This window comes from Microcaecilia unicolor, chromosome 1 (assembly GCF_901765095.1).
Source record: "Microcaecilia unicolor chromosome 1, aMicUni1.1, whole genome shotgun sequence".
Taxonomy (NCBI): Eukaryota; Metazoa; Chordata; class Amphibia; order Gymnophiona; family Siphonopidae; genus Microcaecilia; species Microcaecilia unicolor.
This window is the reverse complement of record NC_044031.1, coordinates 515,527,715-515,550,249: the sequence shown is the minus strand read 5'-3', so window position 1 is coordinate 515,550,249 and position 22,535 is coordinate 515,527,715. Positions and strand designations below refer to the sequence as shown.

At 42.3% G+C, this 22,535-nt stretch overlaps 1 protein-coding gene across 1 annotated transcript in view; it reads left to right on the top strand.

The window, feature by feature from the left end:
* The window catches only part of TRPA1 (transient receptor potential cation channel subfamily A member 1), a 197,215-nt gene that overhangs the window by 125,037 nt on the left and 49,643 nt on the right, over positions 1–22,535 (top strand). Inside the window, 3 exon segments of the mRNA XM_030190171.1 lie at positions 3,450–3,509; positions 5,589–5,687; positions 18,451–18,521. Coding sequence (XP_030046031.1) covers positions 3,450–3,509; positions 5,589–5,687; positions 18,451–18,521 — 230 coding nt within the window.

Here is a 22,535-nt window from a genome sequence, read left to right as displayed (position 1 = left end):
CTGAAGGGTTGGAAGGAAAGGTTTGCCTTTTCGCAAATGACACGAAGATAGCCAATAGAATGGATACCCTGGAGAGAATAGAAACAATGAGAAGGGATCTCTAAAAGTTAGAAGAATGGTTGAGTGTCTGGCAGTTAAAATTTAATTTAACTTCTTAGGGTTCTAATCTTTCTATCTGGTATTAACTTAAAATGAAGTTATTTACAATTGCATACCAGTTATTCAATTACTAATTATTCACTACTAATATTTTAAATTATTTAAAACATTTTTTAATTTTTAAAAAATTATTGTAGTGCTCAGTGTATATTGAAGAGCCAAACACCTCCGTTTGTCACAGAACCAGCATATAGCACAACAATCTTCATTCCATCATAGCACTGGACCCTTCCTTTCCCAACTGCCAAAAACCAGCTGTATTCAGCTTACAACAAGTGCCAGTCACTGTTCATTTAAAATTATCAGCTGCAAGGTGTTGCATTACTTATCTTATAGCAGGTCCATATGTAATGTCCAGTGTCCAGTCTCGTGGTACTGCTGGTAAACTATCCAGCTTATTTTTGAAAGAGATCGCTGGCCATCTTCCGACACAAATCGGGAAATGGCCGGTGATCTCCTGAATCCGGCCAAATTGGAATAATCGAAAGCCGATTTTGGCCAGCTTCAACTGCGTTCCATTGCGGGGCCGGTGAAAGTTCAAGGGGGCGTGTCGGCATGGTAGCGAAAGCGGGACGGGGCGTGCGTTGAGATGGCCGGCTTCTCCCGATAATGGAAAAAAGAAAGCCGGCCTTGAGGAGAATTTGGTCCACTTTATTTGGTCTCTTTTTTTTCAGGTCCAAGTCCCAAAAAAGTGCCCGAACTGACCAGATGACCACCGGAGGGAATCGGGGATCACCTCCCCTGACTCCCCCAGTGGTAACTAACTCCCCTCCCACCATCAAAAAAACCTTTAAAATCTTTTTTTGCCACCCTCTATGCCAGCCTCAAATGTCATACTCAGGTCCATCACAGCAGTATACAGGTCCCTGGAGCAGTTTTAGTGGGTGCAGTGGACTTCAGGCAGGCGGACCCAGGCCAAACCCCCCCTACCTGTTACACTTGTGGTGAAAAATGGGAGCCCTTCAAAACCCACCACAAACCCACTGTACCCACATGTAGGGCTATGGTAGTGGTGTATAGTTGTGGGGAGTAGGTTTGGGGGGGGGGGGGGTTGGGGGGCTTAGCACCCAAAGTAAGGGAGCTATGCACCTGGGAGCTATTTAAATTTTTTTTTTACTTTTTAGAAGTGCCTCCTAGGGTGCCCGGTTTGTGTCCTGGCATGTGAGGGGGACCAATGCACTACAAATGCTGGCTCCTCCCACAACCCAATGCCTTGGATTTGTTCGTTTTTGAGATGGGCGCCATCGGTTTCCATTATGGGCAAAAACCGATGCCAGCCATCTCAAACCTGGCCATCTCTGACATTTGGGCGGCCCCAACCGTATTATCGAAAGAAAAGATGGACGACTATCTTTTTCGAAAATACGGTTGGCTCCGCCCCTTCGCGGGAGTGTAACTTTTAAGGGGCTTCGACATTAGCTTCAGAACGTTTAGTACAAGAACAGTGCTGGTTAGACTTCTATGGTCTGTGCCCTGAGAATGGCAAGGACAAATCAAACTCGGGTATACATACAATATAAAGTATCACATACCATGTAAAATAAGTTTATCTTGTTGGGCAGACTAGATGGACCGTACAGGATTTTATCTGCCATCATTTACTGTGTTACTATGTATCACTCTATGGTGCGACTGCATCATGAATGCTATGTAATTCTGGTAACCGCATTTAAAAAAAAGTATAGGAGAATTAGAAAAGGTACAGTGAAGGGAGACAGAAATGGTAAAGGGGATGGGACAACTTCTATGAGGAAAGGCTAAAGAGGCTACGGCTCTTCAACTTGGAGAAGAGATAGCTGAGGAGGGATATGATAGAGCTCTATAAAATACCGAGTGAAGTGGAACAGGTAGATGGTAACTGCTTGTGTACTGTTTCCAAAACCACAAGCACTAGGGGAATGCAATGAATCTATTAAATAGTAAATGTAAAACAAATTGGAAAAGGTATTTCTTCACTCAGGGGTCCTTTTTTTTCCTTGCGCGCCAGGGTATTTTTTACCAAACGGATAAAAAAGCCCCCAGCACATGGCCATGCGATGAGAGAACTGTTACCGCATGGCCATGCGACAGGGAGCCCTTACTGTCATCCATTGTGGTGGCTCCCGCTCTAACCCAACGGTAACTGGGCAGCACGTAGCGATGCCCGATTACCACCGGTTTATTGCCACGCAAGCCATTTCCAGGGGTTTTCTTTTTCTCACAGAAATGGCACGTGCTCAGGGCGGGACTACCTCCGGCAGCCACGTTGGTCCAGCGATAGTCCCGGAAGAGCAAGCGGTCTGCCTGCATTGAGCTTACCGCTGCTCTGTAAAAGGGCCCATCATTAAACGCTAGAGACACCTAGAGGATTAAAAATGCTAGCGTGCCTTTGTAAGAGGACCCCCTCAATGGGTAATTAAACTCTGAAATTTGTTGCCTGAGAATGTGGTAAAGGCAGTTAGCTTAGCAGGGTTTAAAAAAGGTTTGGACAAGTTCCTAAAAGAAAAGTCCATAAACTGTTATTAACATAGACTTGGGAAAATCCACTGCTTATTCCTGGGATAAACAGTATAAAATCTTTTACCATTTTGGAATCTTGGCATGTTCTTGTGAACTGGATCAGTCACTGTTGGAAATAGGATACTTAGCTTGATGGACCTTCAGTCTGTCCCAGTATGGCAATGCTTATTAACGTATGTACTTATGATTTTTACGTATAGTTTTAATAGCTTGTTTACTGTTTCTTTTGATCATGCATGTTAGTTGTTACCTGCATTGAATATTTAGAATATAGTGGATTATAATTTTTTTTAATAAATTGGTTGTCCCTCCTCTTATTTCATCTGTATTGAGAAGCCCCAGTGGAAGGAATGTGTTGAGAATATATCCCCTGCTATGCTTGTAGCTTGTTTCTATTTTAGCGGGTGGGCTGTCTGGCTTATCAAAGGCTTTTGGGTGGATACTTCTTGCTTGTTCAATAGAAATGCTGGCTGCACAGGACCCCTATAGGGTAATATCATAGATCCTGTAGTTCTCAGTCTTCATCTGCTGGTAGGAGAGTATGTACTTACTCATTGGGATGGGTCTGGAGAGCCACAAGGAAAGAAAATTAGCAGGTAAGACCTAATTTCTCTTTCTTGTAGAGGAACCATCTCCAGTTAGCTACTGTATTTGCTGTCTTAGCTTCTTTTATTTTTAGCAAGGTAACAACACAAACCTCTGTTTCAGCAATATTTATTCAATTTCATCAACTTGAAATAGTTACCTTTATTCATATATACATATTAATCTTGTTATTTTGACTTCCCAAGTTCCTCCTAGACAAATGTATGGTTGAGTCTCCAGGGGACAAGAAAAGTCAAGACTTCTCTGTAAGTGGACAATGTTTATGTCATTGTATTGATACATTTTAAATTGAGCTTAACTAAATTATTGCAACACTCATAGAGTTGTGGGATAAGGAGGCCCTTCTTTTAGAAACTCTCTTTGTATTCTGGACGTCTGAAAACTGGCATTTACTCATCAATATTGCATTGGTGTCCAAATCCCGATTTTATAAAGCCAGAATATGGACATCTACAAGTGCAGTTCGTGGTCTCGGTATGTTTTGGATGAAACTAGGGAGGGACCAAAATAGGGGCATCCAACTTCAATTTCAGAAGGGAAAGGGATGTCTGTGTCCAAAAAGATGGATGGTGTTATTTAGACCTGGAGCTTGGCATGTTGAGGTTACGGAAAGATGCTTTGATTGAGCAGCTGTCCATTAGAGTGATTAAGGCAAGTCACTTCTTTAATCTCCCAGTGGTTGCTGCCTCCCTCCCTCCCTCTCCCAAATGTGAAACTAACAAGGGATAATGGGGTCTATGACAGCTTCAGACACTATATATGTTTATGGTACTAAAATCTTTTAAAAATTAACTTCTTAATAGACCACCATGCAGAGCTGAAGAGTAGCCTGATGTTTACTGTAGTGGGCTGAGAACTAAGGGACCCAGGTTCAAATCCCACTTCAACACAAGTACATTTAAGTACAGTAGCTATTTTAATTTCTTTGGGTAATGCAATAGTACTGTGCACAGGAATATATGGGCATGTTTATACATGCATTGGCTGTATGTACATAATTATATCCACAGATGTGATGGGCAACTTTCAAAAATCCCATTTTATGCATGAAATCCTGTTTTATGTAAGGAAATTCCTTTTAAATATACTCTTTATACTGCAGAACATTACCTTGTGAAAAGTAGACTTTGTGGATTCATTTGATTTGATTTTAATACTTGGTATCCTGCCTTGTACAAAAAGTATTAATGGAGTTTACAAAAATAGAATTAACTCAGTACATTACATTCCACTTCTGATTTCTTGGACTTTCTATATACATTAACTCAGGGGTTCTTTTACTAAGCTGCGGGGAAAAATGGCCCTGTGGTAGTGGCAGGGGCCCTTTTTACTGCAGGCGGTAAAATGCCCCCCCCCCCCCAAAAAAAAATAATGGCCACATGGTAAGATAACTCTTACTGCATGGCCATGCGGTGGGGAGCATTTACCGCCACACACTGAGGTGGTGATAAGAGCTTTCGCGGTAACCTGATGCCCAATTACCACTGGGTTAGCACCGCGCTAGGGAAAAATGTTTCCTGGAGTGCCGGAAATGGTGCTTGCTCCAGCCAGAACTACCACCACCAGCCATGTTGGGTCGACGGTAGTTCCATTGTAGCATGCGGTAAGCCTGCCTTGGGCTTACCGCCACTTCATAAAAGACGCCTTTTTTTAATTACTTTTCTGTGATAATAAATTAATTATGCATGCTTGTTTGTAACAGAGTATAGAAAAATCAATCAGGCTTCCTTTTTTACCATTAATTTAGCAATTGCAAGTACTGTTGTGTCATCAGAGTTCAACTGCAATATCCTGTAATCCTCTTAATATCATCAACCGTCTTCACTTGAGGCAATTTTGATTAACCCACATTGTTTACAATGTACACAGGTGCTTTTAGCCTGTGTACATTGCAGCCATTTTCCAAAGGGATACTATCCATGTTGTTTCCCTTTGAAAATTAACAGTTATAGAGTATTCATGCTAAAAGCAGTCAGATAGGTTGGTACTGCTATTTGTACAGCAGCCAAAAGGGAACAAAATATAACTTTTCTTTTTTCTAAAAATTGAATGTGTGCATGCTATTTTACTTCCCTGACCCGAGGTCCTAAACATGCCCAGAACACCTTTTTTAATCCAGCTAAAAATATGTTAGGTAAATTGCTGTTTACCAGATAAGTAACTTCATTTTTATTTATATACTGCTGCATCTAAAATGTCTAAGCGGTTTACAATAAAACATACATAATAAACATAATGAATATAAACATTAAAAAGAAATCCAGTTTTGCTAATAATCAACTCATTTCTAGAAATTAAAAATTATGCTCATATTGACTTCACAGATTGAATTCAACTTCAAATATCTCCAGTGTCCACTGAAACTTAAAAAGATAGCAAAAGAAGATTCGGAAATACATTATGAACCACTTTTTTCTCTTAATGTAAGTCTTGTCTTTATTTTAATAGTAAAATAATCCTGCAATTGTGAATAGACATTTAGGATCTCATGTTCTAAATTATTTCTGTTTATGTGCTGTGGACAACATTCTGCTCTCAGATTTCCATGTATCACACATAGAAGGGCTCCTTTAGTCCCATCATGCTTAACTTGTCTAGATCTTGAGGAGTTTTCTTCATGTAAATCAAGCAATTCCTAACAAAAGTCCAGTTGCCTTTGCCCAAAAAATAAACTGTGCTTTGTAAAAGAGCCCACCTAGTGAAAAATGATAGTAGAATTTAAGCAGAGCTCTTCAGATTTTGAGCACTTGAGCAGTAGTTATTGTATTAGAACTCCTATTCCCTTTTGTCTATACTGGACCAGTCTACAACAAATGGGTTGTGTTCATCGACCAGCAGATGGAGACGTAGAAAAAAATTAGTTCTTTGTGACTTGCCTCTTAGGGGTATCATGCAGCCATAGAATATTCAATATTTTTCTCTGTCTCCATGCAGTTCCTCCTTGGTGCTTATGACAGAGCTCACACATCAGTAGGTAACTGTATGTCAGTAGAACAGGGGGTTCATAATGGGCAGTTTATGCTCCTTTTGATATGTTGAAATCTTGTCTGGAGCCAGGGTGACATTCAGTGGTGCTGTCACCTCCCCCTACCCACCATTCCGTCTCTGGTCCTCAGTTTAAAGAGTCAAAGAGGCTAAAGGCTTTCATACTGCCTTCTGTATGTGACATACTGTTTGCACTGTTACTTGAGGTACTGTTCTATCTCATGAGGTAAGTTCAGACTTTCTTCTACTTTTCTCTGGAAAAACATATTCACTCTCCTGTGCTTTTGGGGTCAACAGTTGGCACGAAGGGTGGAAAAATTCTTGCCTTCAGCCACTTTGTTTTTCCTTTTTTTTTTTTTAGTTTGTGTATTTTAAAGAACTAACTACAAGTTATGCAATATTTCATTTACAATTCTGCTCAGAGCAGTCCTTTCTGGAAGTATGTTAGCTCTTTAGTAGTCTGCTGTTTGGCTAACCAGATATGCTGTTCTTAATGCACGTCTGTGCTATGCAACTCATTCTAAATTAAAAATGAGTTGCGGTCTTAGCTGGGAATGTCAGCCATCAGGCTTATTTTCGAAAGAGAAGGACGCCCATCTTTCGACAGAAATCGGAAGATGGGCGTCCTTCTCACAGGGTCACCCAAATCGTCATAATCGAAAGCTGATTTTGGGCATACCCGACTGCTTTCCGTCGCGGGGATGACCAAAGTTCACGGGGGCGTGTCGGAGGCATAGCAAAGGTGGGACATGGGTGTCCTCGACCCATAATGGAAAAAAAGGGCGTCCCTGACGAGCACTTGGACGACTTTACCTGGTCCTGTTTTTCTTACGACCAAGCCACAAAAAGGTGCCCAAACTGACCAAATGACCACAGGAGAGAATCGGGGAACCCTTACTCTCCCAGTGGTCTCTAACCCCCTCCCACCCTCAAAAAAATATTTAAAAATATTTTGTGCCAGCCTCTATGCCAGCCTCTACTACTACTACTTATCATTTCTAAAGCGCTATTAGACGTACGCAGCGCTGTACACTTGAACATGAAGAGACAGTCCCTGCTCGACAGAGCTCACAATCTAATTAGGACAGACAAACAGGACAAACAAGAGATAAGGGAATATTAAAGTGAGGATGATAAAATAAGGGTTCTGAACAAGTGAATAAGGGTTAGGAGTTAAAAGCTGCATCAAAAAGGTGGGTTTTTAGCTTAGATTTGAAGACTGCCAGAGATGGAGCTTGACGTACCAGCTCAGGAAGTCTATTCCAGGCATATGGTGCAGCAAGATAAAAAGGAACGGAGTCTGGAGTTAGCAGTGGAGGAGAATGATGCAGATAAGAGAGATTTACCCAGTGAACGGAGTTCCCGGGGAGGAATGTAGGGAGAGATGAGAGTGGAGAGATACTGAGGAGCTGCAGAGTGAATGCACTTATAGGTCAATAAGAGGAGTTTGAACTGTATGCGGAAACGGATAGGAAGCCAGTGAAGTGACTTGAGGAGAGGGCTAATATGAGCATAACGACACTGGCGGAATATTAGTCGTGCAGCAGAATTTTGAACAGATTGAAGAGGAGAGAGATGGCTAAGTGGGAGACCTGTGAGAAGCAAGTTGCAATAGTCTAAGCGAGAGGTGATAAGAGTGTGGATGAGGGTTCTGGTAGTGTGCTCAGAAAGGAAATGGTGAATTTTTCTGATATTCTGGAATTCATTGCCGGAGAACGTGGTACGGGCGGTTAGCTTGACGGAGTTTAAAAAGGGGTTAGATAGATTCCTAAAGGACAAGTCCATAGACCGCTATTAAATGGACTGGAAAAATTCCTCATTTTTAGGTATAACTTGTCTGGAATGTTTTTACGTTTGGGGAGCGTGCCAGGTGCCCTTGACCTGGATTGGCCACTGTCGGTGACAGGATGCTGGGCTAGATGGACCTTTGGTCTTTCCCAGTATGGCACTACTTATGTACTTATGTATAGAGAAAGAAACAACAGGTTTTAGCAGTCTGCTGAATATGTGCAGAGAAGGAGAGGGAGGAGTCGAAGATGACCCCAAGGTTACGAGCTGATGAGACAGGAAGGATGAGATTGTTATCCACAGAAATAGAGAATGGGGGAGGAGGAGAGGTTGGTTTAGGGGGAAAGATGAGAAACTCAGTCTTGGTCATGTTTAGTTTCAGATGGCACTGAGACATCCAGGCAGCAATGTCAAACAGGCAGGCTGATACTTTGGCCTGGATTCCTGCTGAGATTTCTGGTGTGGAGAGGTAGATCTGGGAGTCATCAGCGTAAAGATGATATTGAAAGTCATGGGATGAGATCAGAGTACCAAGGGAAGAAGTATAGATGGAGAAAAGAAGAGGTCCCAGGACGGATCCCTGAGGTACACCAACCGAAAGTGGGATAGAAGTAGAGGAGGATCCACTAGAGTATACACTAAAGGTACGCTGGGAGAGATAAGAAGAAAACCAGGAAAGAACAGAGTCCTGAAATCTAGCGTATCAAGGAGTAGGCAGTGATCAACAGTGTCAAAAGCAGCAGATAGATCGAGAAGGATGAGGATAGAATATAGACCTTTGGATCTGGCCAGGAACAGATCATTGGAGACTTTAGCAAGCACTGTTTCAGTTGAATGAAGGGGGTGAAAGCCAGATTGAAGTGGATCAAGAATAGCTTGAGATGAAAGAAAGTCAAGGCAACGGCGATGAACAGCACATTCAAGTATCTTGGATAGGAAAGGGAGGAGGGAGATGGGGCAATAGTTGGAAGGACAGGTAGGGTCTAATGAAGGTTTTTTAAGGAGTGGTGTGACTACAGCATGTTTGAAGGCATCAGGAGCAGTCACAGTGGACACTGAAAGATTAAGGATATGACAGATAAAAGGGATGACAGTAGGAGAGAGGGAATAGGATCAAAGGAACAGGTAGTTAGTTTTGAGGAGGAAAGAAGATGTGTAGTTTCCTCTTCAGTGATTTCAGAAAAGGAAGAAAAGGAGGCAGGGGTTGGAGGGTTGAGAGCATGGACTAAGGGCAGGGGTTGGAGAGTTGAGAGAATGGACTAAGGGAAGGAGAGTTGGAAGTGACCTGGTTGAGAATTCAAGTTTAATCTTGTGAACCTTATGATGAAAGAACTCAGTCAGAATCTGGGGAGAAAGTGAAGGGGGAGTTGGGGGTGAAGGCACTTTGAGGAGAGAGTTCAGTGTGGCAAAGAGACATTGAGGGTTTGAGCCAAGAGAATTTGTCAACTGGATATAATAGTCCTGTTTGGCAAGTAAAAGAGCAGACTGGAAGGAGATCAGCAAGAATTTGAAATGTATGAAGTCAGCATGGGCACGGGATTTCAGCCAAAGGTGTTCTGCAAAGCGGGCACAGGAACGTAGGTAGCGGATTCTAGAGGTCAGCAAAGGCTGTGGTTTGGTACATTTTACAGAACGGGGAATGAGAGGAGCGAGAGTATCCAGAGCAGAGGACAGAATAGTATTATAGGAAGAGACAGCCTCATTGACAGACTTGGATAACATAGTGGTAGAGAGGAGATTTGAAATGTTAGAGGACAAAGTAGAAGGGTCAATAGCCTGAAGATTCCTAAATGTATTGGTTAAGATTGGATGGGACTGGGGAGGAGGGTGTTTAAGTGTGAAAGTTATCAAATGATGGTCAGAGAGGGGAAGAGTTGAGGCACAGAAACTGGAGCGTGAGCAGTTTGAGAAGAAGGTAAGATCAAGACCGTGGCCATTCTGGTGAGTGGGGGCAGTGGAGCACAGTTGAAGATTGAAAGAGGATGTTAAAGCAAGGAACTGTGAAGCATAAGAGTCAGAGGGATCATTAGCATGAATGTTAAAATCCCCAAGAATGAGGGAAGGAGATGAAGGTTTGAGAAAGAAGGAAATCCAAGCATCAAAGGCAGTGAGAAAGGAAGAAAGGGACTTATCAGGGGGTCGATAAATGACTGCTACTCGGAGAGGCAGAGTAGCAAATAGACGGATGGAGTGGACTTCGAAGGAAGAAAAACTGTGAGACTGAGGTAGAAGAAGAGGTTGAAATCTACAAGAGGGTGAAAGTAGTAGCCCAACACTACCTACGTGGCCAACCGGGCGAGGAGTATTGGAGAAAAGATAACCTCCATGGCATAGGGCCGCGACTGAAGCAGAGTCTTCAGGGTAAAGCCAAGTTTCAGTTAGGGCAAGCAGATGGAGAGTACGAGAGATAAAGAGGCCATGGATGTAGGAAAGTTTGTTACAGACAGAGCGGGCATTCCACAGAGTGCAAGAGAAAGGCAGGGAAGGAGGGGGGAGGAGAGGAACAGAAATTAGATTGGAGATATCACGGTGAGACCTGCACAAATAGGATGAGAGCTGATGTGGAGGACCAGGATTGGGATTAATGTCCCCAGCGGAGAGCAGGAGAAGCAGCAAGAGAGTACGGAGAAGAGTAGGAGAAGTACGACGACAGCGACGAAGGCGAGATGTACTCAGTTAGAAAGGAGATGGATGAATGTCATACTCAGGTCCATCACAGCAGTATGCAGGTCCCTGGAGCAGTTTTAGTGGGTGCAGTGCACTTCAGGCAGATGGACCCAGACCCATACCCCCCTACCTGTTATACTTGTGGTGGTAAATGTGAGCCCTCCAAAACCCACCACAATCCCACTGTACCCACATCTAGGTACCCCCTTTCACCCATAAGGACTATGGTAGTGGTGGGTAGTGGGTTTTGGGGGGGGGTTGGGGGGGGCTCAGCACACAAGGTAAGAGAGCTATGTTCCTGGGAGCAATTTCTTAAGTCCACTGCAGTGCCCCCTAGGGTGCCCGGTTGGTGTCCTGGCATGTCAAGGGGACCAGTGCACTATGAATGCTGGCTCCTCCCACGACCAAAGGGAAATCAGCTGTGAGGAATTCCAACAGAACCGCTGTCTGTTAGCACAATTCTAAATGTTTAACATTTTTATTAAATTTTGTATTATACAACTCTTTAAAGTGACAATACGGAAAATTAGAAAATTCATACAAGAATAAAAATAAGAGAGAAAAAAAAATATATAAAGTACTCGTATACAGAAATTTTTATCTCTACTATCGTCCATTATTATTACAGGTAAATTAGAACCAAGAGAAAGAAAAATCATAGCACGGCTGGAGCGGAATCCCAACTCAGCCAGTAATCTGGAAAATTAAATAATATATTAATGCCTCACAGATAGCTTACTCCAATCTATCACGCAGTGTTACATCTGTGACTGGACTATTACATTAACCTCTTCTTTCACTAACAAAAAATCTTCTAAATGCTTGGGGTCAAAGAATTGAAATTGTTTAGATTGAAATAATATCCTACATATATAAGGAAATTTAAGTAAAAAATTTGCACCTGATGCCAAAGTCCTTGGGCGTAGGGCCAAAAAGTCTTTATGCCGTTTCTGTGTCTCTCTAGACAAGTCTGGGTAAATTCTTATTTTAGATCCCAAGAATAAAGAATCCAAATGACGAAAGGAAAGTTTTAGTACTGCATCTTGGTCCATCTCCAGTGCAAAAGAGACTACTACTACTACTTAACATTTCTAGAGCGCTACTAGGGTTACGCAGCGCTGTACAAGTTAACAAAGAAGGACGGTCCCTGCTCAAAGGAGCTTACAATCTAAAGAATGAAATGTCAAGTTGGGGCAGTCTAGATTTCCTGAGTAGAGGTGTAGTGGTTAGGTGCCGAAGGCGACATTGAAGAGGTGGGCTTTGAGCAATGATTTGAAGATGGGCAGGGAGGGGGCCTGGCGTATGGGCTCAGGGAGTCCGTTCCACGCATGGGGTGAAGCAAGGCAGAAAGGGCGGAGCCTGGAGTTGGCGGTGGTGGAGAAGGGTACTGAAAGAAGGAATTTGTCCTGAGAGCGGAGGTTACGGGTAGGAACGTAAGGGGAGATGAGGGTTGAGAGGTAAGGAGGGGCTGCAGATCGAGTGCATTTGTAGGTTAGTAGCAGAAGCTTGAACTGAATGCAGTACCTGATCGGAAGCCAGTGAAGTGACTTGAGGAGAGGGGTGATATGAGTGTATCGGTCCAGGCGGAAGATAAGGCGTGCAGCTGAGTTCTGAACGGACTGAAGGGGGGATAGATGGCTAAGTGGGAGACCAGTGAGGAGTAGGTTGCAGTAGTCAAGGCGAGAGGTAATTCTCCAGTGCAAAAGAGACCACCACAGTAGTTCTCTGGGTGATCACCTCTAATGAGGATTCCAAAAAAAGATGTTAGATTCATAGCTTCTTTTCCTTGGGGTTGAGAAATACCAGGCAAAATGTTAACATTACTCTGTATATATTGCGCCCATGTTATAGGAGGCAATGAATCCCCTGACATACCTAAAACTTCAACCAAGTACTTTTAAACATTTGTATCGGTGTAATTAAAGGAGACCTAGGAAAATTTGTTATCCTCAAATTAAGTCTCCTAGATTGATTTTCTAGGTATTCCAGACGCTGAAATGTACAATTTTTCTCTTTAATTGAAGTTTGTCCCACAAGTTCCAATTCTTGAATTTTTCCTTTTAAATTTTCCACTTCAGAGAATTGTTGTGCAGTGGCCTGTGCCTGGATAAGGACTGCCTCAGATAATAGCTTAATATCTTTAGTATTTTTATTTATCAACACTTGTAAAGAAGACTGTATATTGAACGTCAAGTCCCAGAGTGACTCCATTGTCACTACGGCAGGTTTTATCATATACCCCACAGAAAAAAACAGGAAGAGGAGCATTAATAGACTGTTCCAGGGTACTCACAATCTGCAATGGTAAAACGTGTTGCAAGCTGTTCCTCCAGTCTGTTATTGCTAGTTGTCTCTCCCAGCGCGGGCAAGTTTCCTGCCTGTGTGTTCAGGTCCCCTCCCTTCGGAGCCTGAACCGCTGGACTTGTTTCCACGCTGTTACTTCCTGGTTGAGGGGGAGCCGCATGTTTGACGGGGCTCAGAGAAACCCCGTCTACACTGCTGGCTAACGCCAATGCACCAGCACCGATAGCAGGGGTAGAAGCCTGTCTGGGACCAGACGATGCCCCGAATTGATCCAGAGTCGTCTGATGTTAAAGGTTGGTCCCAGTAGGGGTTGAGGGAGTCTCTTGAACCTTTCCTATCCTTTTCCCCATTTTCACGGTGATCTGGAGCCTTCCTCAGCAGTACTCGGGTCAAAAGTCTTGGCGCATCTGGAGCAGTTAACACACTACACCGCCATCTTGGATCTCTGTCAGCACAATTCTAATGTATAATAATCTTGGGGATTCTACCTCTTGCCCTCCAGTAATTTAGTATTTCTTTTTGCCTTTTTCTTCATGGACATTCGGTTTCTATATCTCCCTTGGTGGGATTAGTATACTATGAAATCTTTCCAGGAATTCCAGCTTTAGCCTTTGCTTGCCCTCTTTCTTGTTTCGATCTTCTGGTCCCACGCTTTTTGTATACTGCTTTGCTGCATTCCACCAGTTCTGGACTGGAATAGTATGGATGAAAATGAAAGTAAAATAATGTCATACCTGATCATTTTCTTTCCTGTAGTCCTACCAGACTAGTCCAGAAACACACCTTGATTGATTTTATTTCCCCTAATGAGGTAACTTTTCCTATTTCTCTTTTTTTTTCTTCCAGCTTTCACGCCTCCTGTTTTTCAACATTCTTCAATGTGAACAGTTTTACACACCTCCGACTGATTGAAATATCTGTATGTCAGTAGAATATATGCCAAAAGAGAATATATGCCTCCATTGTTACTGTACATATTAAGTGGTGTGACATTTTTTGTTGCCTCTTCCGTATTGATCGATACTATTTGAAATACTGAACACTCCAGGCTGCACGATACCCTTAAGGGGTGAGTCACAAAGAACTATTTTTCTCTGTCTCCATCCTTTGGTCGATGGACCCAACCCACTGGTTCTGGATTGGTCTGGTAGTGCTAAAGGAAAAACGTAAGGCATAGTTTTACCTTTCTCCTTTTTAAATAAGACTATAAATGGCACTGGAGGGATAGAACAAAAGATGCAAATTGAGGAAGCAAAAATACCTGAAGCCGGTTCCTACCTGAATAAGTACTGCTCACTGAGACAGCCAATAATTTTCAGTGGCATTATCCATAAGAACATGAGCATTGCTGTTTTGGGACAGACTGAAGATCCATCAAGCTCAGTATCCTATGCCCAACAGTGGCCAATCCAGGTCATAAGTACCTGGCAAGATTCCAGATAATGCTATGGACATGACACCGAGTGCCCCAAATATATCTGGATAGTGCCAGGATGGTCTAGGAGCAGAGCTAAGTTGGAGCTGAGAGTTACCTGATTAGCAGTGATATGTGGAGACTCATTTTCAAAGCAGATAGACTTACGAAGTTACATAGGTTACTTTGGAGCTCAAATGTCCAAAAAGAGTCATAAATCTGAATTTGGACGTTTTTCTCACAAAAACGTCCAAATTGGTATTTTCAAAACCAAATTTTAGATGTTTTTCTGTGAAGTCCATCAGAAGTGCATTCAAATCACAAGGGGGCATGCCAGGGGTGTGTTAAGGGCGGGATCTGGGCGTTCATAACACTTGGACGTTTTTCAGCAATAATAGAACAAAAGAGTCTAAAACTAAGACGTTTTGAGCTAGACCTGTTTTTATAACGAATAAGGCACAAAAGGGTACCCTAAATGACCAGATGACCACTGGAAGGAATCGGGGTGACCCCCCCCCCAATACCCCCACCCCCTACAAATATGACTACAAATATGATTTAGCAGCCTGTATGACAGCTTCAGATGTTAGAGCCAGGTCTATTAGAGCAGCATGCAGTTCCCTTGGAGTAGTGTAGTGGTCAGTGCAGTGCAGCATGGAGTGGGGGACTAATCTCCCTCTACCTGTCACATTTGTGGGGGAAAATGTGAGCTCTCCAAAACTCACCAGAAACCCACTGTACCCACATATAGGTGCACCCTTCACCCATAAGGTCTATTGTAGTGGTGTGCAGTTGTGAGCGGTGGGTTTTGGGGGGCTCAGCAGACAAGATAAGAGAGCAATGGTGAGATGTGTACCTGGGAGCATGTTTTTGAAGTCCACTGCAGTGCCCCCTAGGGTGCCCTATTATCCTCCTAGGAGGCCAGTCTACTGAAAATGCTGGCCCTTCCTACATCCCAATGGTTCAATTTTTTAAGTTTTTTACTTGGACGTGTTTTTTTTTTTTTTAAATGTACCAAAAAAAAAAAAAAAACGTCCAAAGCACAAAACCTTGATAGAAACAATATTTTTGAAAAGATAGATGTTTTTTCTTTTTTGAAAATGAACTCTCCTACTGTTACATCCCCTACCTCGACGTCCTCGAGCGGCGCGGGGCTCCACTGCAGTGCCATCGTAACCAGCATGGTGCGCTTCCAGCCTCCTCGGACAGTGCTGCCCTTTGCCTGCTTGGCGTCTCTGCGTCGTGATGCACTGCACATTTGCTTAGCTCCGCCCCTATCATCCCGTGTGGCTTTTCAGGGTGCTTCCATTCCCTTGCTTCTTTCCTATTGGCTACTGCTTGTGCCATCTTCCTGCTCTCTCCCTATGGCTGCTCTCTCTCATCCTGCTAGGCTCCTGCTGATGACAGACGCCAGCACTTTATCTGCTGATCTATCCTTGGGCTCCATGCTTTGCCTTCTACTTTGGTAGGTGTTACTTGCTCAGTAGTGTGCATCTCCTCTACTTTGTTCTTCGTTACTGACTCTGCCTGTACCTGGATTACTCTTGTGTCTGCTGCCTGCTTACTGACTCTGCCTGTACCTGGATCACTCTCTTGCCTGCTGCCTGTCTGGCCGCCACGCTTATCACCCCGCTTCATGCTCCATCTCGTAAGCCCTGCAGGCCGCCCGCACCTAGGGGCTCAACCTCTGGGGAACGGCGGTCAGCGCAGGTGAAACCCGGGGTTGTCCGGCCGTCAAGCAGAACCTGGTCCGAGTAACGGGCTCGGCAGCACTGTACTTGGTACAAGAACTCACAGGTCTGACACGTATTCAGATTTTGGACGTTTTTTTGCAAAACGTCTAAAGTCGACTTGGACGTCATATCAAAAATTCCCCTCCACGTAACTTTGTAAGTCTAAGTGCTTTAAGAATACACCTCTATGTATCTTTGTAAGTCTATGTGCTTTGAAAATGAGCCTTTAGTGTAAATAATTTGTGTGTTCCCACCAATTATCTCGACCTGAGTAACTATCCAGATAATGAGGACAGCAAAACACCTGAATTATCACCAGTATCTGGGTATGACCCAGTGCTGAATATTCAGGCATAAAAACTTGTGTCAGCCATGGTCTGAATATCAGGGAGTTGGGGGGGAGGGAGACTTTAGTAATAAATTCATGCACAAAGATTCTGTTTTGCTATCTCCTAATGCTTAATTTTCTGTGAAAGATTTTTTTCTAAAGCCTTTTCCTGTATGATATAACAATAGCAGAAGAAGTTCACACACACTGACACAAATTTAATAAATAGTATCTTCCAGTTCATAAATTGCTTTAGGTTTATCAATGAAAATGTCCCAGTATTTCAATGGAAAAAATTCCAAAGCAAACCTGAAGCAGTTGTTTTGCTAGAGTAAAATCGTGTAAGTCAGTATTTAAACTCCATGGTCTATTTGCTCATTTTAAATTATTGATGGATATTCAGTACAGCTATCTGGATAGTAAGCAGTTCTGAATGTTCTTGCAGAGCACAGAATACTGCCATTCTCCAGAAAGTGGCAATAATTTATTTATTTATTTATTTATTATATTTGTATCCCACACTTCCCACTAAAAGCAGGCTCAATGCAGCTTACATAGTAATAGTAACACAGAATTTTGTTATGTAAAGTAGGAAATTAAGTATAACATAATAGAAGTGCTCTCTGAATAGCTCTCTGGATAAAGTTAGGACAGCAATTTTTCTGCCTTAAATTTATCCTGATAGCTATTTAGATAGCATTTTGAATATTGCTACTAACTGGATTACTCTGGGACTACCCATGCTCTGTTTAAAAACAATGGAGAAACCAGAATTCTAATATTCAAATAATAAAGTTCATGTTGCACATTGTACAACACCCTTGTTCTTACTTAAATACGGAAGGCCTCAGATTCCCGGTCAATAATGCAAACCACAACTTATTGACTTAATAGACAATCACCTCAATGGCTAAAAAAAACCTTCCAAAAAACTTTAATTTTATTTTTAAAAAACACATGAAAAAACTTTTTTTAAACTTATCTGTGCTCCACCAACAAATGAAAGGTGTCAATGATCCTATTGACAATGGCCAGCATTGAATAGCTGCATCAGGGATTAAGACCCATCAATTCTCCAGCTTCTTAACGCCTCATGGAAGTCTGGGGCTTTAACAGTGATTTGGCCCAACCAATCCCATGGTGCCCCCCAACGCACACACACATATACACGACATGCCCATGCTTTAACTACACACTTTCCTAGCAGTTTCCAGATAATGCCAATGCAGTCTATAAGAGTATTCAGTGGCATCATCCAGATAATAGTACCAAATATCCCAGGGCAGTGCCAACTCAAAGGATTATGATGCTTTAAGATGACTTTATCTTCACTGCCCTCAACCCCAACCATACTGGCTTTGACTACTGAATTTGAACGTTGCAGGCCTATTTTATTTGATATGTATACAACATTAAGAAAAACATCGTATTATTCTGTGCCCTGCTCTCATCCATTGTGTAATCTGGGATGCTTGCTTTTTCATTTTTTTAATGGAAAGCATATTCATGAGAGGGTGGGGGCAATTCTATAACAATGATGCTAACAACATTTACATTCTAATTGTGCTTGTTTAGTATAATGGCATTTACATAAGTATATGTACAAATGTGTGTAAATACACAAATTCTATCCAAGCACTATTTTGTAAATACCCATTATACTTAGCATGATTTAGAAAAGGGGCTATCATATGGTCTGGATGGGACTCACACTTGTGACATATAGAATACTGTAAGTTACATCTGCATCTCTGATATTGAGATAACACCAGCTCTATGGCTGGCATAAGTGCTCATACCTAACTGTTACTTGTGTTTTTAAGTTGTTATACTGCTATTCTATAAAGGAAAGTAGGCTCCTACCAGCCACCCTGTTACAGAATTACCTTCAAGGTGCTAGGTGCTAGGTGCTTATATGACAGTAGTTGTGAAACATAATTTTATAATCAATTTCTTTTGATTTGTAGGCCATGGTACGCAATAATCGCGTGGAACTCCTTTCTCATCCTGTATGTAAAAAGTACTTGCTTATGAAATGGTATGTAATAATTGGCTTTATAGGATTGATGCTTTACTTTATAGCATTAATTACTTTACAAATTATATAAGTTTAATATGATCTCTGATGTATTGGGATCTAATTCAAAGCTCGGAAATAGAAGTGAGTGGGTATATTACTATTTCTTGCTAATATATAAGGATATAGTACTGCACAGAAGATATATTATATCCACTTTCTTTGTAAGAAAAACTGATGCTCTTATTATCCAGGTAGTTCCCTCCACTCCTTGCTTCTCCACCCAAGTTAGTGGTACCTCTACCATACCTGAATCTCACTCAACCTCAGTGACAAGCATACCAGAAGATATTTCTTTTACGTCCTCCTGGACATCATTCAGTCTTAAGTCTTCTCTCTTTCTGGCTTAAGCCTTTGTATCTCTGACTTCTTCCGCCTCATCCGTAGACCCATGCAAGTTGTGCTACTAAAGGACCCTGTACTAAACTTTCTAATTCCATACCATGCTAAATCATAGTCTACAACCTGGTCAGTTCCCATCCAGTGGAAAGCAGGCATTAGCCCATCCATTAGTCAAGGAGCCAGGTCTTGATCCAGAAGATCCTTCAAGTTATTGTCCTATTTTAATTCTGCTATATTTAAGGTCACCAAAAAACTTGTCTTGCTCCAACTTCAAATTTTCTTTGCCAAAACAAGCTCTTTACTCACAATTTGGGTTTCATCAATACCATAACACAGAAATGTGTCTGCTGTCTCTTCTAAATGAAACCTGGGGCATCTGGATTCAAGATAATGTCTTGCTGCTTTCTCTTGACTTTTCAGCAGCATGTGACCTTGTTAATCATTATCTTCTGCTATCTGGATTAAACTTTTATGACTAGGTGGTACTGTCCTGGATTGGTTTACATCAGTCTTCTCTGGTTGTTCTTTTTGGGTAACAGCCAATAATAATCTTTCTGCTCTGCATCCTCTGACTTTGGGAGTCCTCAAAGATCTGTTCTTGCATCTGTTCTATTTAACATATTCCTGAGTCCGCTTGAAACACTTATTGAATCTCTTGGTCTGAGTTCATATTTTTTTACAGACAATGTACAAATACTCAGTTACACTGATAGTAAATTGCCTGAGCTAATTCCACTTAATGACTGCCGCACTAAGGTATTGCATGGCTACTCTTCCACCAGATGCTTCTTAACCCTGGAAAGTTCAAAGCCTTGTGGCTGACATGTTATTCTGCTCCCACTTCAGATTTAACTTGTATTTCCTTAGGGTCCAATCTGACAAGTCCAGAACTTGAGGATTATGTCCATTGACCAACAGAGAGAGAGAGAGAAAGTAGTTATTCTTGATTCACCCCTTAAGTATATTGTGCAGCTCTAGAGTACTAAGTATTTCTCTATCTCATAAGTACATAAGTGTTGCCACACTGGGACAGACCAAAGGTCCATCAAGCCCAGTATCGTGTTTCCAACAGTGGCCAATCCAAGTCACAAATGCCTGGCAAGTTCCCAGAAAAGCTCAATACATTTTATGATGCTTATCCCAGAAATAAGCAGTGGATTTTCCCAAGTCAATTTAATAATGGTCTGTGGACTTTTCCTTTAGGAAGCCATCCAGACCCTTTTTAAACCCCGCTAAGCTAACCACCTTTACCACCCTATTGCTTTCCTAGGATGTCAGGGGGACCAGTGCACTAAAAATGCTGGCTCCTCTGACATCCCAATGGCTTGATTTTGTGCATTTTGCACTTGGAAGTTTTCTTTCCGAAAATGGATCAAAAAACAAAACATCCAGATCACAAAATGTTGTTCGGAACAGTATTTTTGAAAATGACCTTCTTTCCTAAGTCAGACTTAGACATCATATTGAAAATGCCCCTCCACATAACTTTGTAAGTCTAAGTGCTTTTAAAATGAGTCCCTTATTGAACCAGTGGGAGAGAGAGGAGTGTTACTGGTGGCTAGCTGGAACTTCTGAGTTAGATGTGGGGCCATCAGGTCCTTGGTCGTTTGGGTACCTTTTATGGAAAGGTACCAGTCTCTGTAGCTGAAGCGCTCCCTCTTGAATTACCTAAGCTTGGATTGACAATTATAATAAAATCACCCCAAACACTGGAGAACAAAGTTGAGGAAAATATTTGTTCAACAAATTTGGGTTAATCTAATAGAATTTACAACATTGAATCAGAATATAACCTTGCAATATTTCTGTCACACAGGGTTTTGCTGAATGTGTACTTCACTGTCCACATAGAACCAATGCAAATAAGTGTAATTATTTCACAATATTCCCTGTGATAAGACTGTCAATTCAGCAATGTCAAAATTGTTTTGTGGGTGACTTGAGTTTATATTTAGAGTAGGAAGCTTCTCTGATTAAAGCCCTATAATAATCAGCCAGCATGCTTAGACTCCACTTTGCCTGACACCATTTTTCCATTGTTGCAATGTCATCATGAAACCTCTCATCATGTTCATCACTGACGTCTCTGAGATTGGCAGGGAAGAATTTTATCTTTAGTTACATATTGTACTTCATCATCTGAAAGGCTGTGAGCATGTTGTTAATGAGTATAGTGTAATTTGGTGCCTTGTTACCCAGAAAGTTTCAGAACATAAGACTAGCCATACTATGTCAGACCAATGGTCCATCTAGCCCAGTATCCTGCTTCCAACAGTGGCTAATCCAGATCAGAAGCACCTGGCAGATATTCTTCATAGACTTCCATGCCACCAGCTCAATGTTGTCTAAGACCATTTCAAATTCACTGTCCTTCACAACTTTCCTGATCTGATAACCAACAAAAATGCCTTCCTAATTTTGTCATTGCTAATGCATGATGTTAAAACACAAAAATGGGATCTAATTCACTCCAAAATATAGGTTAAACAATCCTAAACCAAAACAGTGAAAGTTCTTGAAACGTTTATATTATAAAGGAAGAAAAGACCTCATAAAACTATTGCAGCCATCACAATAGATATCATGAAACACTTTTTCAGTGTTCACACATTTCCACAGTTAAAACAGTAATCATAGGTCTAAAATCTCCTTAGAATGAAGTGGAGGGGCATAATCGAATGCAAACACCTATCTCCATGGGCGTTTATCTCCGAGAATGGGTCCGTGAAGGGGCGGACTGAACCGTATTTTCAAAAAAATGGACGTTTTGAGCTGGGCGTTTGTTTTCTTTAGCGATAATGGAAACTAAAAACGCCCAGCTCAAAAATGTCCTAATCCGAGCCATTTGGTCGTGGGAGGGGCCAGGATTCGTAGTACACTCGCCCCCCTGATATGCCAGGACACCAACTGGCCACCCTAGGTCAGTGCGGTGGACTTCAGAAAAGCTCCCACATGCATAGCTCCCTTACCATGGGTGCTGAGCTCCCAACCCTCCTCCCCCCAAACCCACTACCCACAAATGTACAACACTACCATAGCTCTTCGGGGTGAAGGGGGCACCTACATGTGGGTACAGTGGGTTTTGGAGGCCTCCCATTTACCAGCACAAGTGTTACAGGTGTGGGGGGATGGGCCTGGGGCCACCTGGCTGAAGTGCACTGCGGTACCCACTAAAAGTGCTCCAGGGACTTGCAAACATGCAGGCCTCTAGGACTTGTTGCTGCTGTATAACATTGGCACAGCAGTTGACACCTGAAGACTAATCTCTCCGAAAACGTCCTTTATTGGAATAACTGCGTTTACTCACAGTTAACTGCAGATCAGAGGTTGTGCCCCACTGGCAACGAGTCTCCCTGGTACTGAGATTAGCAGTAGGTCAGAGCTGGCAGAATGCTGTACAATGCCGTCTTTCAGCCACATTCAAGGTAAGAACTAAGTTCTCTAAAGTGGCTATCACAGGAAAGGGAACTAAAACTGGCTTACAAAAATGGCCACTACCGCATGGACTACAACAGGAAACACAATGGGGCATACTCTGACCCAGTAGGCAGGGGGAAAAGCACCATGGGAGAAGAGCCTACCAACTACCAACATCGTGAGACTGTAACAAGCTAATGAAATCACAGAGCCCAA